Source organism: Oryx dammah, unplaced genomic scaffold (assembly GCF_014754425.2).
Source record: "Oryx dammah isolate SB20612 unplaced genomic scaffold, SCBI_Odam_1.1 HiC_scaffold_18, whole genome shotgun sequence".
Lineage (NCBI taxonomy): Eukaryota > Metazoa > Chordata > Mammalia > Artiodactyla > Bovidae > Oryx > Oryx dammah.
Genome location: NW_024070202.1, coordinates 93,155,297 through 93,183,261, shown reverse-complemented (window position 1 = coordinate 93,183,261; position 27,965 = coordinate 93,155,297). Strand labels below are relative to the sequence as shown.

The 27,965-nt window shown below is 50.6% G+C and overlaps 2 protein-coding genes across 6 annotated transcripts in view; one reads left to right on the top strand and one right to left on the bottom strand.

Moving 5' to 3' along the window:
- The window catches only part of TNPO3 (transportin 3), an 83,074-nt gene extending 77,403 nt beyond the window's left edge, over positions 1–5,671 (top strand). For both annotated transcript variants that reach the window (XM_040259608.1, XM_040259609.1), the window contains exons 22-23: positions 2,887–2,978; positions 4,527–5,671. In XM_040259608.1, coding sequence (XP_040115542.1) covers positions 2,887–2,947 — 61 coding nt within the window. In that variant the 3' untranslated portion in view covers positions 2,948–2,978; positions 4,527–5,671. The remainder of the gene's footprint in view (positions 1–2,886; positions 2,979–4,526) is intronic.
- A 3,857-nt stretch (positions 5,672–9,528) lies between these two features.
- IRF5 (interferon regulatory factor 5) lies at positions 9,529–21,140 on the bottom strand. Of its 4 annotated transcripts, none has more exons than XM_040259605.1 (10): positions 21,018–21,140; positions 17,285–17,391; positions 15,495–15,700; positions 13,116–13,305; positions 12,654–12,700; positions 12,147–12,180; positions 11,694–11,969; positions 11,071–11,463; positions 10,863–10,981; positions 9,529–10,563 (listed from the first exon to the last, which is right to left on the bottom strand). In XM_040259605.1, the coding sequence occupies exons 3-10, from the start codon at positions 15,687–15,689 to the stop codon at positions 10,318–10,320; spliced, it is 1,500 nt and encodes a 499-aa protein (XP_040115539.1). In that variant the 5' UTR covers positions 15,690–15,700; positions 17,285–17,391; positions 21,018–21,140; the 3' UTR covers positions 9,529–10,317. The 4 variants fall into 4 exon arrangements, with proteins under 4 accessions (XP_040115539.1, XP_040115537.1, XP_040115538.1 ...); XM_040259603.1 differs by having other exon boundaries at positions 15,495–15,703; positions 21,018–21,115; XM_040259604.1 differs by lacking the exon at positions 21,018–21,140 and adding an exon at positions 19,590–20,883 and having other exon boundaries at positions 15,495–15,703.
- Positions 21,141–27,965: the final 6,825 nt, after the last annotated feature.

Sequence of the window (27,965 nt, the reverse complement as noted above, 5' to 3'; positions counted from 1 at the left end):
TTTCCAGATACCACTAAGCATGTCCAGAAGAAGTTTTGCCATCATTTCCCATTTCTCTTGTCTTGGTACTTACTCTGTGAGTGTCACTTGCATGAGGATCTCAAGGTCAGAAGATAGGAATACGAAGCCCTGACACTAGAGTAGGCCGGTATGGGGGTGTCTTCTTGCTGAATGAAGTCAGTAGTTAGAGCTTGATTACTTTCCCTTATGCACATCAGATGAAAAGAGCTACATTTCTCAGCACATTACTGGGATGATGGGGCTTGAGGAATAGTGACCGTGAAATTACTCAAAGGTACGATGAAAGTCTCCTGGGCATGTATCTGGAGAAAACTATAATTTGAAAAGATAACATGTACCCCAGTGTTCATAGTAACACTGTTTACCATAGCCAGGTCACAGAAGCAACCTCTAAATGTCTGTCAACGGATGAGTGGATGAAGATGGGGTGTATATACACAATGAAGTTCTACTCAGCCATAAAAAGGAATGAAATAATGCCATTTGCAGCAACATGGAAGGAGCTAGAGATGATCATACTGAGTAAAGAAAGTCAGAAAGAGAAAGACAAATAACATTATGATCTTACTTACATGTGGAATCTAAAATATGACACAAATGAACATATTTACAAAACAACGACAGACAGATATAGAAAACAAACTTATGATTACCAAAGGGGAAAGGATTGAGGGAGCGATAAATTACACCACATTTTCAATCAACTCTACTTCGATTATTTAAAAGTAAATAAATAAAGGATAAGGATTAGGATGGTGGGACTAGAAGTCAGAAAATTCTACAAAAACAATGGCAATTTTGAATGAATGAATATAAATAAATAGGTGTAAATTAAAACAAAAATAGGTATAAATTAAAACAATCCCAAAATGTTAAATGCCAGGAGGACTGAGGCAGAAAACAGAAAATAGTTGTAGTTTTTAAGTAAGTTTTTATTTTATTTATTTATTTTAAATCCATTTCTTTGGACTTAATCACCAAGGACACTTAAGTTAAACATTGACTAAAACTCTTGACAGCAGAGCAGTTGCTGACAGGATTGGGGGCAGAAGCTGAGCTGATTCTAGAGACTGTAACCATACCTCATTTCACCCTTTCTCACCACAGTTCTCCTGTACTTGTATTTGGGTTTCAGTACTTTTTCCTGTGTCATGAAAGAGGCTAAGAATGGAGTTGTCATTTCTTTTCCATAGTTAACCAGGATCTCTGGCTGAAGAAGGGTAGAATTGAAGAACATGTAAGGCTTTAGGATCACAAAAGATTTTGAGTCTCTAACATTATCCTAAGTTTATCTCTTTCCTGTTGTTTTAGTCCCTTATAATATCAGTAACACACCACACAGTGACTTCTAGAGTTACATATCTTCCTCCTTCATGACTTTCAGAAGCATGCGTGATAGGGGTTCACTCACCAAGGCTGCCTGCTTAGAGTCAGTGTTGATTTGGAAATAGAGAAATGTTATGCTTTTATTGATACATGTTAAATTCACAGGGCAAATGGCAGAATTTCAATAAAACTAGAAGATCTTCTTTAATTTCCTTACATTTTTAGGATGGAGGGAGACTAGAAGAAAGTTTCTGTTTAATCAAGTCCTGAAATCTAAATCAAAGTTCTTAGTCATGTTTCAGACCCTATAATAAATAGCTGAGGAATCCAGATGTAGGCACTTAAGGTGATAGCTCTCATTACCTTCTTTTATGCTGTATCACAGTTTGTGATTCCCGCTCTGACATTTAACCATTACAGGAAGGAGAGAGCTTTCTTCTGACATTGAATCCTAGGCTATAGGCTGTGATCCCTGATTTTTTCAGCGCCAAAGAGAGTGCCACATAAGGGTGAGCATATTATTAATTGAATGTGCTTTGTTTAGCTGAGCCTCATGTTCAGTTACCAAAAACTATTATGAAGACTGGCAGAAAAGAATGCAGCTGGTGTCAACTGGTTTTTTGGTGACAGTCTTAAGACAAAGGAAGCCTTTTGAAAAAACAGGGTCAAATGAATATTGTGCTATTCATACCACCTAGGCACCTCTGTGCTTGCCTGAAGACCAAGACCAGCTTCCTCCTCCTCCCTTTGTTCATGCCTTAACCCTTTCCTCTCTCCTCTCCCTTCTCCTCCCACAGTGGGAAATCTTGAGCAGCCTGTTCAACTAGACTGATTGAGAGTTACTTGCTGAACTGGGCTTTAAAACAGAATCTGCTTTTGGAAAAGAATGAGGAAACCAGGGTACCTAAGTTAGCTCAGTTCATAGAGTTAAAATGATCACCTTAGATGAATATGCTTGCTTTTTTACTTTGAGGGTTCTGACTTCTTAGATTTATCAAGGACATTAACCAAGTATTGCTACTGTTATTTGGCCGCACAACATAGGGGATCTTAGTTTCCTAATCAGGGATCGAAACTTTGCCCCCCTACAGTGGAAGTGCAGTCTTCCACTGGACTACCAGGGAAGTGCCACAAGCAAGTTTTATTGTTGTAGCAGCCTATATTTGTCAAATGCTATTTTGTTCCCGTTCTGTTATGCTAAGCACTTTACATACAGGAACTGATTTAATCCTCAGAGCATCTTGGGGTAGATAATGGATGAGGAAACTGAGGCAGATTGGTAACTTGCTCAAAGACAATGAAACCAAGATTTAGACCTAAGCAATTTTTTCTCCAAAGTCCACTCTTTAAGGGCCACATAGCTTAATTATTCCCGTATACAGTAGTTAATATTTACTCCTGAGTTACAGAAAGATCAAAAGTAGGGTCAAGAGCAGAGCTGGGACAGTTCTCAGCGTCTCTCAAAGTTGTGGTTGCTTTTCAGTGTATTATACTTTTCTTATCAGGCAGGGACCAACCTACCTTTCTTTTCTTTTCTAGTGCTGAGGAATGTAAACAAGTTTGCTGGGCCTTGCGAGACTTCACCAGGTTGTTTCGATAGCTCACACTCCCGTACTGTGCCTGTCACCCAGGTGAGTGGTGGCTGTCAGGAGTACTTGAGGGTGGGCACAGGTTTTAATGCCCATCATGGGACTAGTACTATAGCTGGAGTTTTTGGATGCCATTCACCCCCATAAGAAAGTTACTATTGCAGAATAACTTTTTTAAAAAATTCCTCCCTTCCTCTTCTTACAGATACTTCCAGAATGGTAAGTATGTGTGGAGACAGATGAGAGTACTTTTTAACCTGGCTATTTTGGTGAAAACAGTACTGGCCTTAAATCCGTGATACATGGCACTGCCCTCCTAAAACTTATCTTTCAGATTTGAGGAGCAAAGAGGCTGTTCTTACCAATTTTTATCATTTTATTTTATTTTATTTTTTTTAATTTTTACCATTTTAACACTGAAATGCCAGGCTTTTGACCGAGGCAGGAGGTATAGGAAAGGAGCCAGCCTATTTGTCTAGCCCCTGATCATCATCATTTTTCTCCATGGACTTACGGATTCTGAAATAAAGCAGAGAAGCTTAGCTGAGGGAGGGAAGGACTGAGTGGTGGGATCTGGGTGCCTGTTTCTTTTTTTTTGGAGGGGGTGCCTGACTGAGAGAAGAAAGGCAGCTCTCCTGTAAGTCCACTCTTTGATGTCTTAAGCCAAATTTATCCTCCTTGGAGGTAATTCTTGATGAATGTGCAGCCCTCTCATTGGTGTTCTTGTGATTAAATGCTTTATGGGTGAAGATGCTGTTCAGCGGTGCCACCCATACCAGAAATTGTTCTAAACTTTGGTTTTTTAATTAGTAATATCATTTGGAATTCTCAGGTTTTGCAGTGTCTGAATAGCTAATATTGATGCACATAGGGTTATTTGTGTGTAGCTGTGGGTATTCGTAGCTAACATTTATGGAGCTGATTGCGTGTCTGGTACTATCCTAAGTACTTTGTATCATGTACAAAGCATATTATGTACTAACTGTAAGATAGTCCTCACACAGTCCTCTGGATTAGTTACTATTATTATTTCCATTTTGCAAATGAGGAAATTTGTAAATGAGGTTTGAAGATGTTAAGTAATTTGCTTGATGCCGCAGTCAGTAATTGATAGACCCACAGTTCACTTTTCTGTTGTCAGAATCTTCACCTTTACCCACTCTACTTAAAGCTTTTACATAGTACCCTTTACATAAAGTCTAGATCAATGATTTTTAAACCTTTTTTTAGTAGGCAGAGCTTTCTTTCAAAATAAAATCTTGCATGAAACCCCAGTATTTAAGCAGACTTAAATGGAGGTTTCCGGGTTTGGTTTTGGAGTAGGCAGCCTGTATCTGCTGGCTACTCCTTACCCCTACATATTACCCCTGAGCACACTCAGAATTGGAAAAGAACAACAGACAGTATTTCATTAAACCAGTAGCTCCTTTAAAATCACAAGGTAAAAAACCCAAGTACTTCTTTTCCTTTGTTTTTAAACTGAAGTTCTTACATCAGAGGCCAGAGTGAGGTACTAGAGCATGTACAGAAACTTCTGCCTTGTGGATCTCCTGGACCACAGTTAATTGACTGTCTTCTCTCTTTTGTCAGGAATGTCTTTTTTAATTAGAAGACAGGAAGAAAACAAAAACCAGACTGTGTCCCACAATCAGAAACCTCTACTGTGGCAGAGGGGCCTTCACCTGCCACCAGGGCATCCCGCCAGACAGGGAGAGACTCCAGCCTTCCAAGGCCACCCTGAGGAGTTCCTGTTTGGGGATGTGAGGGAGAATCAGCGCTGTTTAGAGAGATGGCTGTGGCCTGTCCGGTGTGGTGGGAGGGGAGCTGGTTTCCTGGTGAACTTGTTTCTAAAAGGAAAAATAATTTTAAAGAAATAAAAAAGAAAAAAAAAAAAGGAAAACTAAACTGAAACTACAATTGAAACATTCTCCTGGTAGCAAATGACATGCACACTTACATACAAGCACCTACACACACACATGCTAGCACGCATGTGTGCACACAGAAAAATAAAATTACAAAACTTTCTGTGAAACAGAAACATTTACTTAGGGAAGATGGGGATTCAAATGAATTAAATAGCTGCAATTGGAAGGAAAGGGTCAGGATCATCTCTTAAGGTTTTCTTTTGTTTTGTCCTTTCATTCTCTCCTCCCCTCTCTTCTTTTCCTTTCCCCTTCCTCTTTTACCTCGTGTCCCAACTCGTGTCTGGTCCCAGCTGTTTATTCTCACCTTTAGAGTTGTTCACATAAGGAGAGGTAAGCAAGGAGCCTGTTCTGCTTTTTATCATGATCACATCAATGATATTAGGACCTGCCAGGGCCAAAATTCATGTATACCCCAACTCTGACCCTGTTCAGTCTCTTTTAAGTCCAGTCATCTTTGGAGAGAAAAGCCAAAATTAGGGTGAGTGGGATACAAATACTTTTTTTTTTTCCTTTTTCGTTAATTTTTTACCCAGAGACTTGAGAGAGGAAAACAGAAGGTGGGAGAATGGAAAAAAGTGTTTACAGGGCTAACTGTATTACTAAAAAAATGTGGAAATTATTTGACTTCATGGGGGGTGAGGCAGGAGAGGAAAGCTGAAGCAAGCCCTGGATGCTTTAAAGGAATTGTAGCCCTACACAGGCACTGGACACGAGGACATGTCCTGTCTGGTGGTATTGCCATCTCAAGAACAAATCAACAGCAACGAAAGAAAGAAAGAAAAAAAACAATAAATTTTTAAAATTTAATCAGTGTTTGTTTTTCCTTCCTTTCACTGCCTCATAAATCTGAGATGGTACAGCTGGTGACTGCCTGAGTGAATAGTCTTAGTTGTTCTCTAATAGATGTCTGGGTACGGAGGTTGAAAGCCAGGTCCCGCCCACTGCCCAGACCCTTCATATTTCAGGGGAGTGGCTCGCTCTGCGTCTTTCATTCTTCCAGCTTACCCTAAAACTCCTGCTACATTCTGTCCTCCCGTATGGCCTCAATGGGTAGGAGAATGGGTCACTTGGCATGTTAAACAAAATGTAGTGTGTTCTTTTTGCAGTGGCCATCCAAGTAGATTGTTTCCTAACTACTGAATAGTCAATCTTAAAAAAAAAAAGAGCTCTGTAATGAAGAGTCATTGACATAAAATAAGCTGCATGTGTTTAAGGTATACAGTTGGTAAGCTTTAACATAGGGTACGCACATGAAACCATAAAGACAATGAACATAAGTTCTTTTCCCAAAAGTTTCTTCATGCCTCTTCCCATCCTCTCCTACACTCAGGTGACCACTGCTCTCCTGTCATTGTGGAGTGGTTTGCATTTTCCTGAGCTTTATGTAAATGAGATCAAAGAGTATGTTAGTAATTGGGCTTAGAGCTAATAACCTTGACCACAAAGTTGCATCTAGCATTTGGAGTCCTTGAAACAAACCTCTCTGCATAATATCAGCTCTGAGTTTTATTCTCTAAAGAGGCAGTGTTACCAAGTGGAGAAAAAAAACTTGAGTATGGAACAGTATTTGGAATAAGATAATCAAATTCTGGGGATCAGCACCTTACCTTAGTCATCCTGCTCATTTTCTGGCTAAACAAAATTTTGAAGCCTAATTCAGCCTTAGGTCCTTACAATGACCCATTGACTTTAGTCTGTTTAAGGAATTTGGCTTTTATCACAGAAAGTTGTATCTGGGACTGAAAAATGTGGAAGGCCTAATACGACTCCCCGGCCACGAAAAAGTAGCCTTTGGAATATATATCTTAGTATATATCAAGAACATCTCCACAGCTACAGTATTGAAAACCAGAACTGTTATTAATGGTTCTCACTGTACTCTCCAGTGTCAGATTGTTTAGACTACTTAATACAAATAGTCTTGCTAACAACTTGTGTCACAGCAAGGATACCCACCTATATTTCAGTTTAAAAGGACCAGTTTACTGTTTGGGATCAGGTATCCTAATATGATACTGTCTTCCTGCTTGACATTGTCTAGTGGAAGTAGAATGAGTCTTACACCTGAATTAACCTGTCAGAAAGTTCCCACGGAGCTGTTCCCTTATTTCCATGACTGACTTAGCCAAGAGATTTTAGTCATGATTGTGTGAAACACAAATCACCCATTGGGCCTATTCCCAGCAAGATTTTACTAAGGAGAAGTAACTTACAATTTTATGTACCTGTTCTATAAAGATCAATAACTTGATAGTGTATTGTAAATAAGATAGGATCTTTTGAATGGCATCCACACCTCATGAAAAGTACGTGTCCATATTGTGTAGCCCTGGTACTAAGTCGCTTTACAAGGATGAAAGCCAAAAATCCAGAGAAGTTAAATATCCAAGATTTTGCAACAAGGTATGTCCAATTTTGGTGAGATGTATTACTAGCAAGTGAGAAGGTTGCCTTGTGAGAACACCCCTCTGACAAAAATGGGGGAAAGTTATCAATATTCTCTCCTACTGGACAAAGACGAGAAGTTCTTCAGGTTAGTGAAAAGCTGAATAAGAGGAAGGAGTCTTGAATTAAAAGGGAGTATTAATGTTGGATACAAGGATGAACTTGGGGAGGAGAAGCCTTGAAGAACTGAGGGAAACTACCGCATGCTAAAGAGGTGTATTTATCCCCGGCATCATGAGCATCAGTATTCTGTGGATTCCAACCTGCATGCTAGCAGAGGCCACCAGGGCAAAGGCCACTACCAAGGGGAACTGGAGCCTAGTAGAGCAGTGAATGGCAACACGTTGTCCTGGCTTTAACTCTGGAACTTAATGATATTCAGTATCTGCTATTGTGGGGCCGGCAGAGTGGGGAGGGGTGGCAGTGTAGCGGCTAGTGCTCCATCTACCACTGGCTACTACAACACAGTCACCCCACAGGAGATGATGGCCAGGCGTGCCGGGGTTTTTTGCTTTTTGCTTTCATTTTTGTTAAGAAATCAAAATGTATGTAGAAGCCAAAGGAGGATCCTCAGCAGCCACTGCACTGCCTGCAGTATTGGAGAAGTCAGTCCAGGGATGGTCGCCTGCTTCATCATTTCATCTACTCTGGTGAGAATGGCAGTTCATCTCTGTGTCTTCCTTGCAAAAAACCATGAGAGACATCAGATAAATCCAGACTGAGAAACATTCTAAAATGTACCCTCCAAGCCATCCAAGTCATTCAAAACCAGGGAAGTCTGGGAACCAGTTAAATCAGTGATAGCTAGGGAGACACGATCACTAAAAGTAAAGTGATCCTTTGGATAGGGTGCTAGAACAGAAAAAGTATGAGATTAAAAACTAATGAACTCTGAATAAAGAGTGGAATTTAGTTAATAATGATGTATTCATTTTGTTTCATTAGTTGTGACAAATGTTCCATAGTGATGTAAGGTGTAGTGTAAGATGTCAACAATTGGGGGAACTGAGTGTGAGTCGTATAGGACTCTATTAGCTGCTGCTGCTGCTAAGTCGCTTCAGTCGTGTCCGACTCTGCGACCCCATAGACGGCAGCCCACCAGGCTCCCCCATCCCTGGGGATTCTCCAGGCAAGAACACTGGAGAGGGTTGCCATTTCCTTCTCCAATGCATGAAAGTGAAAAGTGAAAGTGAAGTCGCTCAGTTGTGTCCGACTCTTTGCGACCCCATGGACTGCAGCCCACCAGGCTCCTCCGTCCATGGGATTTTCCAGGCAAGAGTACTGGAGTGGGTTGCCATTGCCTTCTCTGACTCTATTAGCTACTTTCCTGTAAATCTAAAACTATTCTAAGATTATTTTTTTTTTTAATCACTAAAATCTGCACAGGCCACTTAACCATATGAAGATACTCATCCTTGTTCATGAGAAATGGTAGAGATACTATTTCTCACCTATTAGATTGGCAAAAATCAAAAAAATTGGCATAATCTTGTTGAGATTGTGGGGAAACAGCTACACTCAGAGATTTATCTAGATTTTGCAAATATTTAAAATTAGACCCATTTTTATCCTTTGATCCAGAAATCCCATTTCTGTGGATTCATCCTAAAGATAAACTGGCAAAAGTAATAAGAAGACATAAACATGCACAAGCTTATCCACTGTAGTGTTGGGAACTTAGATGAGAAAGACTATGAATTGATAATTATTGAAGCTACTACGTGGGAATTTTATACCATTCTCCCTACTTTCATAGATGTTAAAAATATTCTATAATAAAAAGATAACAGCAAAATTGTTCAGGTCAGAAAATTACATCTATAAGCCAGATTCAAACAATGAGCTCCCAATTTGTATGCATTGTCCTAATATATTTAATAGCATATGAATATACATGAGGCTAACAGATAGTAATGGTCCTTAGTTGAGATCCAGCCCCTTTTCACCATTATGGGAAAATTGATTTGGACAGGATCTTAGACTCTGCACACATTTAAAAGTCCACACCCTTGCTTCAGCTGGCTTCCTCCTGGAAAGCAAAGCCAGCCAGCTGAGTGCTTGTGAAGGCCCCACTGACTCATCAGCCTGGAAGGCAGGCCCTCCCTGTGTCAACAGCCCCAGAGCAGGAGGGCAGGTGCTGGGGTAAAGAGAGCTAGCTGGCAGGAGAAATACGGTCCAGTGAAACAGCATGGGAGCAACTGGTGCTGAAAAATAATAACTGAGTCTGTTTTTAATATTTATTAATCCAAAAATACATAAATGTCCCCTTTCTATCCCAGGTTCTTAGCTTCTCAAGGGAGGTAGCTGCCAGACTTAGTATCTGGTGTAATACTTAATCTGTCTCTGGATGTTGTGAGGAAATGAGGCTCAAGCTCTGTGTGTGTGTGTGTGTGTGTGTGCACGCGCGTGTGCGTGTGCAGACGCGCACTCAGTCGCTCAGTCATGTCTGACTGTGAACCCATGGATTGTAGCCCAGCAGGCTCCTCTGTCCATGGGATTTTCCAGGCAAGAATACTGGAGTAGGCTGCCATTTCCTCTCCCAGGGGATCAACACCAAAGCTAGGGAACTCCAAAATCAGGCCCATGCCCTGCAGAGGACCTGCCAGGGAGGTCTGACCCCCAGCTCTTGGCTCTTCTTGCCAGAAGAAATGAGGCAGCCACAAGAAGGGACTGCTCTGGGGCAACTCCCTCTGTACAACTAGGCCCCCTGAGTTGGCGGAGTTCCTTCCCTCCACACTGATGCTGATGGCCAAGTTCCCCCAGAACCAGTCCAGGAGAGACATATGCAGGAAGACAGAGTCCTCAAAGCAAAACTGGCTTCCAGCTTCCCTCAGCTTCTGAGGAGAACCTGGATCTCAGGCCTCTTTTCCCTCTTCATGACCCAGATCCGCTTCTGGAGACCCCAAGATAGGACCCTGCTGCTCATCAGGTGCCCCCAGGAACTTTCGCCCTCCACATCTCCGCACAGCCACCCAGGAAACCTGGGCCAGTCACTACATGCAGCCTCCTTACTGCATGCCAACTGGGTGCATGGGCCAGGGTCCCTGTGCAGCACTGAGGCCTGGCATGGCAGGGGTTTGGGCCACAGGCTGCAGATGCTGCTGAGACAGCCAGATGTGATGGAGCTCCTTGAACTGTTCCACCATGCGGTCTTTGAGGTCTGGGTTTGAGATCTGTAGCCGGATGCTATCAGCTGACCAAGAAAGCTCCCCTGAGAACATCTCCAGCAACAGACGGGCTGCTACAGGTACCACCTAAGCGGGTGAAGAGGAGACAGGACAGGGTGAACCGTCTGGATCGGCAGGGCTGTCCAATCGAGTTATGCATGAGGGGATCCACCAGGGGCAGGTGGTAGTTCACATCCGCCAGAAGAAGGGGCACCAATTTCTACTTTGTGAAAAGGCAGCTTATGTGTGAGCAGTGCCGGTCCTTATTTAACACTGACTGCTGAATTCACCCTACCCAGACAGCCCTGCCCCTCCACCCTGGGGCAAGGGCCCAGGATTCCCCAATATTCAAAGCAGAGTTCAGGAGGTTGATGATGGGAGTATACCTGTACAGTGATGAGCTTCTTCTCCCGAGGTTTGCAGTCAGGCCACTCCTCCCCGAAGCAGAAGAAGATCTCAAATGGAGGTGGGGTGTTGGTCTGGCCCTTCTGGAATAGGATGAGCTCTGCATTGAGAGCAAGACCCTTAGTCAGAGGCGGGCACCAGGCCCCTGGGTGAAAAGAGACCCAGAGGAACACGAGGTGGGGCCCTCACCATTGAGAAAGTCCTCCAGGCTGAAGAGCTTGGTCTTGACCTCCCGCTGGATGGGGTTGGGGTGCGAGCCATGGGCTGAGGCACAGGGCCCACTCCAGAACACCTTGCACTGGCACAGGCGGATGGCATACAGATCCTGGCCTTGTAGCTGAAGGATGAGCCCACGGTCCAGGACGTCCAGCAGCTGGTTGGTATAAAAACGCTGCTTCTCACTGGGGATGTCCTCAGGGCTGGGGAAGCGCACTTGCTCCAGGCTCACCGGGCCAAAGAGCTCCACCTGCTCCTGGGTGGCCTCCAGTTGGCTGTAGAAGAGCCGGCAGCCTTGAGGATTGCTGATGGTGAGAGCCCGAGGTGGCCGCCCCCGGTATTGGAACTTGATCTCCAGGTCAGTCACTGCAGGGCAGAGAGGCAGGCCCGCCCCACCCATGAGCCCCATGTCTCCGCATTCTGCCACCCACTGATCTCTGCCCTCTCTGCCCTGCAGCCAGGCCATCGTCAGTCCCCACTTCCCTCCCAGCCAAGCAGGGACTGGTATGGGCATTTTTCTTCTTCTCCTCATCATCCTCCACCCTCCCAGCTGCTCCTCCCTGCCCGCCCTCCACCCCACTCCCGTGGGTTCTTACGAGGCAGCATGTGGGGGCTGATCAACAGGTCAGGCAGGAGTTGTTCGCCTGCGGGGGGCAGGCTGGTAGACAGGGGCCCAGGCTGCGGATGTGAGCTCGGCAGGACCTCAGAAAACACCTCCCCAAAGTCAGCAGCGTTGCCAGGAGCAGGGACCAGCAGGTTGGGGCCTGGAGCAGGGGGGGCCAACACCACAGGCGGCTGGAGAGTGGGTGGCCACTTGACATCCTCTTTGGGTAAAGAATAGGGTGCCATGGCAGGGCCGGGCTGCACTGCTTCTATAGAAGGTGGGAGTGGACAAAATTTTAATGTCACTTCTAGGAACTGCCTGCAGGCTCACCTACTCCCAGCCCTGGGCCATCCCTCAGCCTCCCTTCAGCCCCCTCCCAGGTACCTGTGGTCCCCGCAGCTCCTCCTTATACTAGACCCCCAACCACACCACCTCCCAGCCCCACCTGTGATGGTCAGGCCTGGTAACATCTTCTGGAGCTGAAGAGAAGACACAGGCAAAGGAGGAACGAGGAGGCCAGAGAGAGAAGGGAGGACAGGTTATTAAACTGATCCGATGCTAAAGAATGAGACCCACAAGGCAACTCCCTGGTCTTCAGCTTAGGCGAGGCCAGACCCTCAGGCCCAGCTCGGCCATCCAAGGCATGTCAGTAGGCTCTTGGTGCCCCAGTTTCTGCTTCTGCAGGTGGGAATACCTACTAAGCCCCAACTACTGAGGCTGAGACCATGCGTGAGCATGTTTTCTACCAACAGAGTCCCAGGGAGGTTCAAGGTGGTGACTTTGTTCCTGTCCCCAGAATCCCAAGAGAAGAAACTCAGAGAAGGGCTGCAGAAACGGCAGCAGGCTCCAGAGGAGTGGAACTGCCCAGCCCTGCAGCGGATTGGGACAAGCAGCCAGGCCTAGCAAGGCCCAGGGCGGCGGCACAGGCTGCCAAGTGCGCCCCCAAGCTCACCTCTTCCTCTTCTTCCTCCTCAGCGTTATCCTCACTGGGCTGTGACTCTGCAGAGGGAGACAGAAATGAAAGACCGGAAGGGAGTCAGTGGGGGAGAGGGAGGAAGGCCTTCAGGGCTCCGGGTGGCTTCTCTCCTGCCCAGAGCTGCCCAAACACAGAGGGAAAGGCCACACAGCCACCAGCAATCACTGGGGACACCGCCCCTGACCCCACGGCGCTCCCCTCCCTGGGTCACCCGACCTACATTCACTGGAGCCAAGAACCAGGATAGGGGGAGGAAATCAAACCTGGCGGGGAGGGGCCTGGTCCATGCCAAGCCGCTCCTAGCCTCACCAGTGATCCACTTCTGGGAGCCCTGGGTTTCTGCCTGAGCGGCACGTCCCCAACCACTGCACGCTGGAGGTTGCCCCAGGCCTCCGTGCATAGCCCCCTAGGTGGCCCACATTCAGCCAGGCAGGATACCTGCGGGAGCCGGGCCATTGGAGCAGACCTCGTAGATCTTGTAGGGCTGAGGCGGCATGTCCCGGGGCCCGTCATAGATGAGGCGGAAGTCACGGCTCTTGTTCAGGGCACAGCGAAGGTTGGCCTTCCACTTGGCCGGATCGGCCTCGTCCACCCCCTCAGTGTACTTCCCTGTCTCCTTGGCCCAGGCCTAGGGCAGGAAGACAAGACAGACACCACAGAGAACCACGCCTCTCACTGAAGCCAGCCCCTCTGGGCTGGGAGGAGTCACTGCTGTGGATGAGACTATCACACAGGCTGAGCCCAGCACCCATCTGCAAAGTGGGAATTAGGAGGCCAGTCTCTTAAGGCTCCAACAAGCTAAAGGAATTCTAGATGCTTTGAAAGGCATCATATTCACTGCTCTTAAGGTGGCAAACAGGTATAATCTCTAAGGAGATGGGATAACATGGTGGATAAGAGGGGTCTGGAGAAGAACTGGCTTTGGATCAGAATCTGCCACCGCCACCTGTGTGCCAGGGCCGTGTCACTTTGCCTCTCTTTGTTTTGGTCTCCCCATCACAGCATCTGCCTCACAATGTGGTGGTGGAGACTCAGGCTTAATGCCCATAAAGCTCTCTGAACTGTGTCTCCCCTTGGGATGGACTCTGTACACTTGGGCTGCTGGTATTATTATGATAACAATTTTTTTTTGTGGGGAGGTGCCTCACCATGTGGCTTGCGGGATCTCAGCTCCCTAACCAGAGATTGAATCGGGCCATGGCGGTAAAAGTGCTGGAGTCCTAACCACTAGATCACCAGGGAACTCCCAGTACTGTTATTTTGGAAGGTAATTTGGTTGATCTCAGGATTACACATTTCCATCCTTTAACCCAGTAATTTGACTTCTGGGAATTTATCCGACAGACAAAGATGCATCCACACAAAAGCTTGCACATATAAGTTTATGCATTGCAGCTCTGTTTCTAAAAGAAAACGACTCTCAATTATCTAAATGTCCATCAATGGGGGCTGGTTAAATTATAGCCAACCCATAAAATGGAATATTAGGCAACAAGAAAAAAAAAGGAGGAAGTTTTTTATATACTGACATGTTGTAATCTTCAAAAAATGAGGTGCAGAAGCATCTACCATTTTTGTCAAAAGTAGGGGAAAGGATCAGAGAAAGCAATGGCACCCTACTCCAGTACTCTTGCCTGGAAAATCCCATGGATGGAGGAGCCTGGTAGGCTGCAGTCCATGGGGTCTCGAAGAGTCGGACACGACTGAGTGACTTCACTTTCACTTTTCACTTTCATGCATTGGAGAAGGAAATGGCAACCCACTCCAGTGTTCTTGCCTGGAGAATCCCAGGGACGTGGGAGCCTGGTGGGCTGCCATCTATGGGGTCGCACAGAGTTGGACACGACTGAAGTGACTTAGCAGCAGCAGCAGGGGAAAGGATAGGCACATATTTGCTTGCATATATACAAAAATCCCTCAGGAAGGATAAACAAGAAACTGAGAATACGAACTGTCCCAAAGGAGGAGGTTGGGTGTCTGGGAGACTGTCTCCCATTTGGGAGACTTTTTGCATTTTACACTTTTTTAAATGTTGAATTATGTGACCATGTTACGTATTCAAAAATGAGAAATGGATTTGAAAGGAACCTTGAAAAGACAAACACTAAGTGCAAAAACTAAGCGATACATGGCCAAAACTTTAAAAATAAGCATTCTCTTCGACCCAGAAGTGTTTAACTCTAGGAACTAATCCCAAAGGAAACCATTTGAGATGTGGCAAGGATAAGAGTTTAGAGGGTGTCCATGGCAGTGTGATCTTCAACATGGAGACACTGAAAACAACCTAAGGTGTTCAAAATCTGGGAGTTGGTGACTAAACTGTGCTCCCTGCTCCGGTGGAACATTCAGTGGCATCTGAATGTGGCATTTGTTGGAATGGGGAAGCCGGTCCTGATGTTGGGTGGAAAATGCAGGTCACAAAATAGAATCTATAGCTTGATTCCATCTTTGCACTTCATATACACATGGAGAAAACTGATAATACAAGCAAAAAAATATTCATAGTATTAAGATTATGGGGGAATTCTGTGGTCCTTTAAGCGCATGTGTACACCAAATGTGCATCCTGGACAGGCGCTCACGTGTGATGAAAAAGTACAAAGAGGAAGAGGGGGCGAAGTTACCCAAAGGTCTCCTGGGGCCCCTCAGTCCTCACCTTGCTCCAGGGATAGGGTTAGAAATGTTGCCCAGCAGTGATGCCTGCAGCCCTTAGCCCCGGCCTGGGGTCGCTGGCCACAAGGCAGCTGGAAGAGTGGCCAGTCTGATGTAGGGGGGAGCCCTTTTCTAGGGAAGGGCCTTCAGAGGCCCAGGGCTTACCTTGAAGATGGTGTTATCTCCATCATGGCTAGGGCCGTGCCGCGTGGCATGGCGCCAGGGGATGTAAAACAATTTCTTTTCCCCATTGACCCACTGAAGCCCGGGGTACTGGCAGCTGTTGACCTGGGCCACCAGCCAGGGCTTCAGCCGCACGCGCCGGGGCGGAAGCAGGGTGGCGGGGGCCGGCTGGTTCATGGCACAGGCGTCTGCCGGAGAGAGCAGGGGGCAGTCAGTGCACATCAGAGGGCCGAGCCATGGCCCATAGGACTCCCCCTTCCTCCCAGCACAGGAGGCCAGAGTCGCTCCAGCCTGTCCAGATGCTTAAGTCAGTTCTCCTCTCCAAGCATCAGCTTTCCTGTCACAAGGGCCCTGTGTCTGGGCTTTGTTTGAGGGAAAGGAAGGAGGGGTACACAGCTGGAGTGGACACTGTGGGTGTCCCACCCAGACGTCCTGTGCCCGGCGGGGCAGCAGTTCCCCAGCTGCTGTGAGTCCAAGCACAGCACGGAGCTGCCCTTTGCCGGAGAACTGCCCTCAGCTGCCCCACTCCAGGGCCAGGCCACCCCTCCACTCTGCGGGGGAGAGCCTACAGTCAGTGACACACAGGGACAAAGGGCCGGTCCCCTTGCTTCAGGCAGAGCAAATGTGCACTCCGGGGTCCCCACAGGCTCTAGCTGAAGCCAGTCTCTGCTGAGCCCACATCCTTGCTTAGCTTTCTTCCTGCTTCCCCTGTTCCCCTCCCTCTCCCTCACCAAACCAACTTCCAAGAAACCCCGCTAAGACAAGGCAGAAGCTGTGAGTCAGGGAGGGGTTTCCACACCCAGTCCTCAGAGCTTCCTTCCTTCCTTGGTTTCCCTCAGGGATGAAGCTTCCCACCCTCCTCCGACCTGGACATCTTGAAAGAAATCCCATGAGCCAACTCCATCTACTGCCTGAATCGCTGGCAAGGACAGCGGCCACAAAACTTAGAACTTCTGCTTTTCAAGGCAGCAATTTCCTAGACTCTGGTTCCTCCACCAACCATGCATTCATTCAGCAGCACCTTATGTTTGCTGTGGGATCCACACAGATAGGGTCCCCACCAGAGCGAGTGCCACCCCCCACCCCAGGCCACAGACTTGCCTTCCTAGTCAGAGGCCAGCTGGTCACAGGGAATCTCTGCCTCCTCCACTGCACCTGCCAGCCCCCCTCCAGACCCCAGACTGAAACTTCTCTTCACTGTCCTGAGCCTGCTTTCACTCTGCTCCACTCCTGCAAGGTTTCTCCCCTGCATTTGCCCCTCACCTGTGAACCCAGGGTCAGCGACAGAAGGGACGGGGCCATCATAAACCCCCGGGCTGAGACTCAGAGGAGACTCTGTCGATGGGCAAGGAAGGAACAAAGGGCTGAGCCACGACGAGAAATGAGGCTGCCTCCCACCCTGGGCCCTAGGTTTCTGAGCACATGTGAGTTAGGTGGGCATGCACTTGTGTGTGTAAGAGGACACACACTGCGCAGGCACCATGCTCCTCTCCCACTTCCTTGGTTCACCCGTCCCCTGTAGAAGATGCTCCACAAGTGATGGAGAGGGCATGGCCACGACGGTGGCATAGGGGTGGGGTGGGCCGGGGTCTTTCGCAGAAGTCGTGCTTCCTGGAACAAGGGTGCCAACACTAGCCCTCCGGGCTGGGTCCTCCAACACTCACAGCTCCCTCTCCAGAGTGCCACAGGCTGCCCTGGACTCTCCTCCACTGAGACAAGTGGGGCTCCTCTTCCGCCCTGCACAGCCTCCCCAACCCAGACGCCTCGCTTACTTTCCAGGTCAGTGGGCAACCTCTTCAAGGGCAGGAGTGACTTCGGGTCTTTCTTCCTCACCACTCTCCCTTCCTGGGCACCTGCATTTACTGGACCAAAGTAGGACCTAAGGAAGGCCAGCCAGATGTTGGAAGCGTCTGTCCTCTAGCTGTTTATCGCCCCAGCCCCACCCTGCTGCCACCCCAACCAACCCTGCCCTCCCCAGGATCCTCCTCTGACTCAAAGGTGAGACCAGACCCAAGAGGAAAGCTGTGAGCGCTGTGAGGCAGTGAGGGTCTAAGGTGGGCAGGCCTGTCCGGGAAGGGATGACTGAAGGAAATGAGGTATCTGGGTGGCTGATGTAAACACTCAGTGGGGTGGGGATGAGAAATACCCCCGTGTGGCAGAAAGACTAGGGTTCAAGTCAAGACCAAGACAGCCTCCCCTGCGACAGACTACCTCCTTGCTGAAGAACCTTCTGACAGCTAAATCCACCCAACCACAGGCTGAACTGTTGCTGGAAACAAAGGCTTCTGGGAGTACACAAGTCTTGGTGGGCTTCCTGGCCTGCACTGGGATACACACACACACACACACACACACACACACACACCATCATCCAAGCCTACTTCAGAATGTCCCCTGAAATTCCCTGCCCAACACCTTTCTGGGTTGTGGCAGCTAAGTGCCACCTCCACGCTGCTAAGGATTCTCGTCTGTGGGCCTCTCCCCAGAGCAGTGCCCAGCACTGGGCTGGGACAGAGAAGATGGGAGAGCACCCAGCCCTGCCCCCCGGTCTCAGAAGATGGGTGGCTCGGTTCCCCTTTCTGCACTAGCCTCCACCCAGCCCTAGGGGAAATGAAAGTGGCCAGACCGGACAACTCGGAAACCTGACTCACTATGAGCTGGGGGAGGGAAGGGATGGGGAGAAAATCAAATTTGTTCCCCCCCTACCAAATGCTCCATCTCTCATCCTGTAGCTCATCCCCCAACCCTCAAGCCCGCTGGCAGTCATCGTCCATTGTGTGATTTACAGCGTTGGAGAGCTTCATCCAATTTGTGTCTGTTGCATCCCCACGCCTCCCAAAGGCCTGGGTCCTAGAACAGACGGGCGACGGTCACAGCAGCAGGTCATTCTCGCTGCGAGAAGGTGGACCGAGGAAAGTTCTGCCGACAGAGGGCAAGGCAAACTTCCCTGATGACCCCCACACATGGTCCGGCCTGCAGCTGTGCCAGAGGTGGTGAACTGGGAAGCCAGGAAGGTCGATTTCTCTGCCCAGGGCAAGGAGGAAGTCAGGGCAAGACCGGCTGCACTGCTCTACAACACAAACTCTGACCTCTTGGCAGTAAGGTGCAGCGCCTTCTGGCAGCACAGGGAAGGGCTCTGTAGAGGGCCTCCCACCAAAAGCCTGGCCATGGCCAAGAGAGGGTCTGCCCAGCAAGCCACATAGGGAGCTTCAGCCACAAGTTTGCCTGCATCCAGGGGCATCAGGACCAGGCTCAGCATCAGCTCGCCAAAGAGGCTGTTTCCTGCCTGGAGATAGACTTAGACCTGATGCAAGCTATCCCAATGCCAGGAGTTCTGAATTTCAGTGCCATTGCGCTCCATTCCTACTTCCGTCCTGATAGAAGCAGTCACTCAGATTCCCAGGGGGTCCCAGAAGCATAGCCCTGAGAAAGTCCATTCTACATCCCTCCCCCACCAGGAAAGTGGCTCACGAGGTAAAGAATCTGCCTGCAATACTTTGCTCTAGAATAACAGGTCCTATCTCTGGGTGGGGAAGATCCCCTGGAGGAGGGCATGGCAACCCACTCCAGTATTCCTGCCTGAAGAATCCCCTGGACAGAGGAGCCTGGTGGGCTATAGTCCATGGGGTCACAAAGAGTTGGACACAACTGAGCAACTACACACACACACACACACACACACACACATACACCCCTCGTGGCTGCTGGGAGGACTTGACATCCCATCAGGATGCAGGTTGGTCAGGGGGTCTGCCCTGAGTCCTCAACAGCTGTGCAGGTTTGCAATCCCCAGACTAGCCTTGTGGATTAGAGCCCTGAAAGATGGGGGAAGGCAGGATGAGCATACATCAGCTTCCATGGAAACATCAAAGGAGGAGTGGCCTGCTGAGGACCTGAGGAAGGCCCTATCATAGGGGAAGGGGCAGCCCAGGAGCATCTCCGGAGGTGCACAGGCCCCGCAACTCCTGAACTCCCAGGAGCCAGCCACAAGAAGCCTGAACACTGTGGGTCCCAGGGACCCCCTAGGGGAGGAGGCTCTGCAGCCCCCAGCACTGCCGGATCAGCAAGCCCTTGCACCTCCTGAATTTGATTCAGACGTTTCCCGCAAACTCCACACCAAACTCCTGGAGAAGCCATGGGTGCCCGGCGCCCAGCGAGACCTTAAGCCCCTCCCCCTCCAGGGGAGACGAGCTGAGACTCCAGGGCGGCAGATGCGGGCAGAAAGACGCTTCCCTCGGCTTCCTCTGGGGGCACGGTGGTGTAAGGCCAAGGCGCAGGTGGGGAAACCCCAGGGTTAAAAAAAGGGTGGTTTCCCAAGGCTTCCCTTGACTTGCTGGGAGCCCCAGTATCCAACTCTATAACCCTGCTCTGGGCCTGGCTGCCTCTCCCGGGAGACTCTAGCTTTCTTCATCGACCCCGCCCTCGTCCTTACTGGTCCTGGTCACTCATCCCCGCTCTGGGCGCGCAGGGAGCCCCAGCTCGGCTCTGCTCTCAAGATCGTCCCCGCAGGTGCCGCCCGGGGCGGCTTGGCCGCGCCTCCTGGCCCAGCCCACTGAACTACCCCAACTCCCTCCCCGGCCCGGAGCGCTGGTTTAGGGTCTGCCTCTCCGACCGCTCCTCAGGATGGAGGAGCCCCCGCCCTCATCCCCGCTCTGATGGGCGCAGGGTGGAGGCGAAGGCAGGGAAGTCCCCTCCGCCCCAGGTCCCCAGGGCCAGATCCGGGGCCTCCGGGGCCACAGAGACAACTGCGCGCCCGGGCCGCGCAGGTGTTCACCGTCTCCTATCCCGCAACACGGTCACACTGGTCTCACTTTCCCTCCACTTTTAGATTCTCGATTGTTTCCTTCTGATGTTCGGGGGAAGGCTGTAGAGAAACTCGTCGAAGAAGTATCACGTCCGTGGTTCTTCTCGCTTAGGAGGGTCAGCAGCTTCTTTTCTCCGCTGCAACTAAAAGGACAGCCGGCGCCTCGCCTGACACCATCTTCCTAACCACTCTCTGCCCGAATTCTTGCCATTGTCTTAAGATCCAGGGAGAGATGAACCTTAAACCTCATTCTCTTACTGGAAAGGATGAGGGGAGGGCTGCCCGGGGAAGGGGGATCGGAACGTACAGAATTCTAGGGGGAATCGGGGCTTTCCCTCCATGGCCCAAGCCGGGCGCTGCCCATCCTCCGCGAAGGCCAGAGGAAGGGAGAGAAGCAGGAGAGCTGGCGCCCCTGGCAGCGGTGCGGACTCCGCCGCCCGCGCCTCCGGGCTCCTCGGATGCCTTCTGGACCAAGGCTGCTGGTGCGGGGCACCCCTCTCTGATCAAGACATAGGAGGCATCTTGGAGGCCCCCACAACGGCGGGGCGCGTCCTGCCTTGGGCGTTCCCCACCCTGAGCTCGGGCACCTGGAAGAGCCGGACGCTGACCCCTCCCGCGCGCCCGCACCGCTTCAGTCCCCAGCCCGCCGCTGGCAGGTGCCCCGCGGGCGCGGAGAGGAGCGCGCGGCAGCCTGGACTTACCCTTCTGCTGTGCGCCCGCGTGGCTGCGCCCGGGAGCCCCGGCCAGGCGGTGGGGCCGAGCTTTGCTGTCCTGGAGCCGCGCCGGTCCGCCCGCCCGCCCGCTCGCCACTTCCGCATCACCCGCCCCCGCCCCTGGGCCGCGGCCGCCCAGCCTCGGTGCGCCGGCAGCGCCCCGCCCTGCCCTGCAGAGCCACCCTGGGGTCCCCGCGCAGACTCAGCGACCGAGGGACGGGGCTGAGCCCCGGGCCAGGTTGGTTCCCCTGCAGCCCAGGGCCTGGCGGAGACGCGCGGCAGCGCGGTGGCCTGGATGGACTGCTGGGCTCCCTCAGAAATCTGGAGGCGCAAGAGTCGTTCGACAACCTCAGCCCCGCCACCCCACCCTGCCATAGTGATCGGCTGGGCCCGGAAACTTTCTAGCCTGTCCCTACGGGAGCTCTAGATCGGTGCGGACACTGGCGATCAACCGAGCCACGTACGAGCGCGGTGGGGGTTGTAGTAGCCCCTGGCCTTCGCCCCACGAGCCCGCGAACCCTTCCGAGGGTCGCCCAGTACCCAATCACTGGCATCCAGACTCAGACACTCGCTCCACGAGGTGCCTACAGACAGGGATGCTCAGGCTACTCTCTTTCTGATCCTTAACCTTCGCACCTGCCTGCCCCTGCTCCCCGTCCCTGATCGCCTTGGGGACCTCTGTGGGTCAGCGCCTTGGTCTCTTGTCCCACCTCTTCACTCACCGCTACCTTGACCATCCGTCTGCCAGTCTGAACGTTTTTTGGTTCCGCAGGCAGGCCTCATTCGCTGGTTGCAACCCTCACGTTGTCCAGTTACCTCTCCTGGAGCATTCTTCGCTTGGGAACACCTGCTCCTCTTCAGATTTTGTTCAGCATCACCTCCTTTGAAAAGCTTACCTTGACTTTGTCTCCTAGGTAGGGTTCCCAGACCCTGAGGCTTATCTTCACTGGTTTTCACTTAGGAGTTTAATGTCTGGTTTCCACTAGAATCAGCTTACTCAGGAACCACGTCTGTCTTTTCATCTCCTATTTTCTATAGTAATTTTTAATAAAAAAACATTTTTATATGAAGGAAATTTATGGCAATTGATTACATCTTAGATAGAAACTAAAATATGTAAGTTCTAGAAAGTACTCTTTGCCCATTAAAGTTTAGTGCCTGTATTTTTAACAAACAAAGGGGTAACAGTTAGTTGATGAATCTGAACTTTGACCTTCCCTTCCCGCCTCCATCTCTGTAGAAATACCTGGGTTAATCTTCACCCCTGATCTGTATCATTGCTCGTTACGTGTTGTCCTTTTTCTCCTCTCTTGCATTTCTCTCCTTCTCCCCCACTCTTGTAGCCCTAATATAAAATAGAAATATAATCTTATATAAGTATTGTATTATTTGTATCTGTTGAATATGTCACTATTTAAGATTTTTAAGATTTAAAGTGTGAATGCAGAAAATGAGGGTAGGGAGATTGTTCTGTATTTCTTTCTTAAAAGAAAATGAGGATAGGGAGATTGTTCTGTATTTCTTTCTTTATTTAAATTGAAAATATTTCCCCCCAAACTACAAACCTTTTTCACTGGAGGTGAGTCATGCTTAATAGGAAGTATTCTATGTTGGACTAGAAAATATATCTGGAATGCTCATCAAGAAGAGTCTTCTTTTATTGCTAAATGTCCCACACACACAGTCTAAGGGAGACTAAGACTAGGATTCTACCCGCCCCCACGACCATCCCCAGTCCTCAGGTGAGGCCCCCCATCCTGTGAGCCCCTGAACTTGGTCTAAAACCATTTGGGGGATTTCCCTGGTGGGTACAGTGGCTAAGACTCTGCGCTCCCAATGCAGGGGGCCCAGGTTTAATCCCTGATCAGGGACCTGGATCCCACCTGCTGCAACTAAGACCTGGCACAGCCAAATAAGTTTTAAAAAAAGAATCCTCTGGAGGCCGTGTGTAGAAGAAGGGGCACTGCCCTTGAGCTTGCATCCACTTCCGCTGTGTTCAAGCTCAGGGACCTTAAGCAGGTCCTGTGAATCTCATTTCCTGCGGTGAAAGGGGAGGTGATGGTACTATTGAGATCGCAGCATTGGCATGAAGCTCCAGGGCCAGGGGCTATGCAAGGGTTCCACATCCCTTGGGTCCTGCCTTCCCCAGGTTCAGGGGAACCTGAACCAAGAAGCACTCTGGGCCAAAGACACGGCATCAGGAGGACGGGGTGGGGACAGAGAGCATCTCTCAGACTCTTCCAAAATTCAAGGGTCCCCTTGCTTCCGGATGCTGACTTATGGTGAAGCTCAAGCAAAGGAGAAGTGAGACTGCACCAGTGACCCCATGTGATCACTCCAAGTTCCCCCGCAGTGGGGCCGAGGCACAGGGAACGAGGAGACGTGGCCTCCACAGCACTGGGAGCCTCGGTAGAGATGTGTGTCCACGCCTCTCATTTCCAACGGTGAGACAGCCCCTGCCCCCACTTCCCCTGGTCGGGGCATCAGATTGAGGGTGTGGTGAGAGGCCTGATTCCGGTTGAAGCCACGGTGCGTGTGTGTATGTGCAAGGGTTGGGGGTGGGGGGAGCCACATCACCAAAGGGAACCGAAAGCCCAGTGTGAGTGGTGAGGAGAAAACCTAGAGGTCCTGCAGGCAGCCGGACAAGACCCCTTCCCGACTAGACCCGTCCCCTCAACACAGGCCCAGGACCCACCCCCCACACCCCCCCTCCAGGAGACCCGGCCCCTCAGTCCGGGCTGTCAGGCTTCCCTGGGGCCGGCCTGGCCCTTAGATATTCACCCCCATTTCTGGGAACTTGTTGGCGAGACACTAGGTCCAGCTGAGATCCAGCTGCCCCGAGCCACACCCTGGCTCTCCCCTCAGGAATGGTCTGATCCTGGGCAAACCTCAGACTCCGAGGACCCCCAAGTCCTGCCCGTAATGTGAGAATGATAACCTGAGAGTCACAGTGAGCCCTTCGGCCGTGCCAGGTGAAAGTGGCCAACCAAAGTCCGCTCGGTCTAAACACGCCTGCCCTCCTGGAGCTTCCATTCTGCGGAGCCAGACAGACAGTCAGTGCCTCAGGAACAGAGCTGGGCCAAGGGCGCCCCGTGGTCTGACTGCGGGCTTCATGCTGCCATTCTGGCTCCTGCCTGCAGAGGGCATGACACCGTATCTGACGCGCATCGCCATAGCCCAGGACGCCACAACTGGGGCTTCCTTCCCCTTTCTCACTAAACCCTCCTCCTCGGAGCACTCTGAGGTGTGAGCTGGAAGTCCCCCACTTGGCCAGCACTGTCACACAGACGCCTCTAGACCTCACATCCCCCTTCTCCCAAACCTGCTCTCTTTCTTCAAATGGCCTGAGTCCCAGGAAGCTCCGCGGCTGCCCTTGTCCATCCCCAGGCCCACTGAGACCCGGTGCTACTTCCCTTTTCCTCCATGGTCAGCCCCTCTCTTCTCCCTAATCCTCGACAATCTGCCTCCCACCCTTTGCCCATGGATTCTGCTCTGGACCTTGGACCTACAGCTCCAGCAGCCCCCTGAAACCCTCAGGTATGCCTCAGAAACTCCAGTCTCTGAGTTTCTTTCTCACTTCAACCCTCAGGTCCTGAGACTTCACTATTGCTTGAGTTTCTCCCCATCCACTGTAAATAAATGCCCTGGCAATCTGCTCCTAGCTCAGCTCAGTGTCTTAGTGTCCTCCTCTACCCCATGCCGCCTGCCCCTGCCCTGCCTCTCGGTGCAATCGTCATGGGTCCTTCTGCCGACTGTCCCTTGACTTGTATCATGTTCCCCACTGAGACATGAGAATGCCTTTCGCCCAGATCCTCATCTTTGTGCCCCTTCCTCCCATCTGCCCTTGGTCTGATTCAGACTCTCCTACAATCTGCTTAGTTCAGTGCTTCACTCAAACCACTTCCCTCCCCTCTCCTGGGCTGTGTCAAGGAAGGGGCCAGGGCCTCCATCCTTCCTGCCAGTCTGGAGGACTCACTTTAGAGCATGCAGCTGTTGGACAAGGAGGAAAAGAAAGAGAAGGAAGTCCAACCTGGAAACCGCAGCCTTCCAGGGCTCTGGCAGTGGGAATGGCTGAACCCCTGCTTTGTGGGTACGGAGGCCACCCCAGTCCCACAGGAACCAGAAATGGACTTAAGTGTTCCTGCTTGTCCCAAACAGACTTGGCTGAAGCCCAGAATTCATAGGTGTCCCCACTGGAGAAAGGGGTCCCATCTAGATGCATGAGGACCACTCATCATCGATGTGGGAGGCAGGAGGCCCCGTGGCTTCTCAGCCAGGTTCAAGTCCCTGAAACTTACAACCAGGGCTCAGGATCCCCCTTGGGGCAGGGACTATTGTCCCTTTAAGGTGGGGGGTGGTGTGTGTGGCTCAGCTGTGTCCAGGATCGCAGCGTCAGCACAAGGACACAGGGGGCCTCTTCTTAGCTCACATCTGGCCCTCAGGGTGGTGGAATGAGGCCAGAGCCACCCTGGATGGGAAGGGACACCCACGATGGCTCTGAGAGTCCAGAGGAGGCACTCTCTGACCTGGAGGAGCTGGCGCGTGAGATTATGGGAGGGGGCAGGGGGCAGGATATTTGTCCCACATAGCCTCTCAACACTTCATCGTGGGAAGGGAATGTCCAGGCTGTCCCTCTGGCCTCCTAAGGGGTGGGCTGGCTGGGGGTCGTGGCATGAGTACATCACATGTGTAGCAAAGGCAGGGCAAGGAGCTCCTGCAGGGCCGGGAGCCAACGGAGCTGCGGGTACAGGTATTTGGTTCTTCCCAGCCAGGTACCCTTGGGCCAGAGCTACTGCCTTGTAGGAATCAGGCCTGGGGGCCCAGTTGGGGAACCCCTAGGCTGCTCTGCTGCTATGGCCTCTGATGTTGGGGGCAGAAAATCAAGAAAGCAGACAGCCCTGAAGGCTGAAGGACTCTGGAGGTGGGGAGGTGGGTTAGGCCTCTCTGGAGAGGAATCCAGAGGAAGTTCCTACCAGGCCAGTGTCCTGGAATCTCAGTGTTTCACAGTTTTCCAAGTCGGGAGCCAGATGGCACTCTGATACCCACCCAGGACCCTGTGCCAGGCAGACTGGACCCATAAGGACGCTGGTGGGCATGCAGGATCCAGGAGTCTTTGCTGATCTGTGCTAGTCTGTGGACCAGTCTCCCCTACTTCTTTCAGCCTGTCCTCCTCCCTTTCTTCTGAAGCAGCACTTCCAAAGCTGCAGGGAAGGCGGCACGGCCTGACAGCTTGTCCAGGCCCATCAGTGACTCCCAGGACGGGGACAAGAACGAGGAACCTGCTCAGGTAGAAAAGAGCTTACGGGGGCTTCCTCATCACCCCTCCGCACACTGCAAAGGCTTTGGTGGCAGTAACAGGTCACAGGGATGCCCAAAAGGACTCGGCAAGAGGGCAGTGAGCCTGAGGATCCTGGGTCCATCTGGAACTTGGCCATCTAGAGAGCACATGTGCTCAGTCCAGCCTCCTCACTGTAGTTCAGGGTCATGGTGGTCAGGAGAGATAGAGTAAATGGCAGGCCTCTTGCAAAGGGACAGCCCATCCCAAGCGATGGGGAAGAACCAAGAGAAGTCCCACCAGCCTGGTGAGTGAAGGCCCTATTGTCAAGGGACGTGGTGTTCTGGGGAGGGCAAACCGCACGCTGGGCTGGGTGGAGGAGCCCATGTGTGGGCGTGTGTGCGTGCTAGGTCGCTCAGTCAGGTTCGACTCTTTGCAACCCTTAGGACCATTCCTCTGTCCATGGGATTCTCCAGGCAAGAATAGTGGAGTGGGTGGCCATCCCCTCCTCCAGGGGATCTGCCCAACCCAGGGATCGAACCTGAGTCTCTTACATTTCCTGCATTGGCAGGTGGATTCTTTGCCACAACCAGGTAATGCTATGAACCCCCAAGACATGCGGGACACCACTAAGCACTTTTCATACATTATTGCATTTAACTGTCACACCAACCACCATGAGATAGGTGGGCATCATTTGTAAGTGTCTCCATTTGCAAAGAAGCAAACTGAGCGACTGACTTGCTAACCTTTTGAACCTGAACAAGTTACTCAACTTACTTCTTTGTATTCTTAGCCTTATCTTTGGTGTTCCTTGGCTTGAAGAAGCATCACCATGATCTCTGCCTTCATCTTCACATGTTGCTCTCCTTGTGTCCATGTCTCTGTGTCCCAATTCCCTTTTTTATAAGGACACCAGTCATACTGGATTCGCACCCACCCTAATGACCCCATCTTAACTAATTACATCTGTGAAGATCCTATTTCTAAATAAGGTCACATTCAGAGATACTGGCAGTTAGGACTTTAATACGTGCATTTGCAGAGAGGACACAATTCAACCCATGACAGTATTTACCGTGCAATCCATTATCCACCAAACATTTGATTCTCATAACAACTGTGCAAGGCAGGGATATGTACTATCTTCATTTCATAGATGAAGACACCGAAGTTCAGAAAGGTTAGGCAGTTTCCCCAAAGGCACACAGCAACTAGTAAAATGAGGCACTGGGATTTGAACCTGACTACGAGTGATCTTTGATCACTTTAAAGTCACACAGATCTTGAAGTCAGGTCACAGCTGTCTGATCTTGGGCAAAGCATTCAGCCTCTCTGAGTCGCAGTGTCCTTGTTTGTAAAGGGGCTTAACACCCTACTGTCAGGAAAGAACTGCTATTCAGTAGTAGGGTTGGGTGGTCGGGTTGTCTAGCCCAGTGCCTGGCACACAGCAGCAGAAGTGATGATAATTTAAATATAGCAGCAGTTACTCCCCAGAGTACATCCTGAGTTCTGCTGGTTCTGGGTGGCTGCCTCACTACAGCCAGCTGTCCTCGCTGAGTCCCTGGGGTAGGCAGAGCCAGGGAGGCAGGCAGATCCCACCCTCTGCCAGCCCAGAGCATGCTGGGGCTATTCCCCCACCTCCAGCCGCTCATCTGACA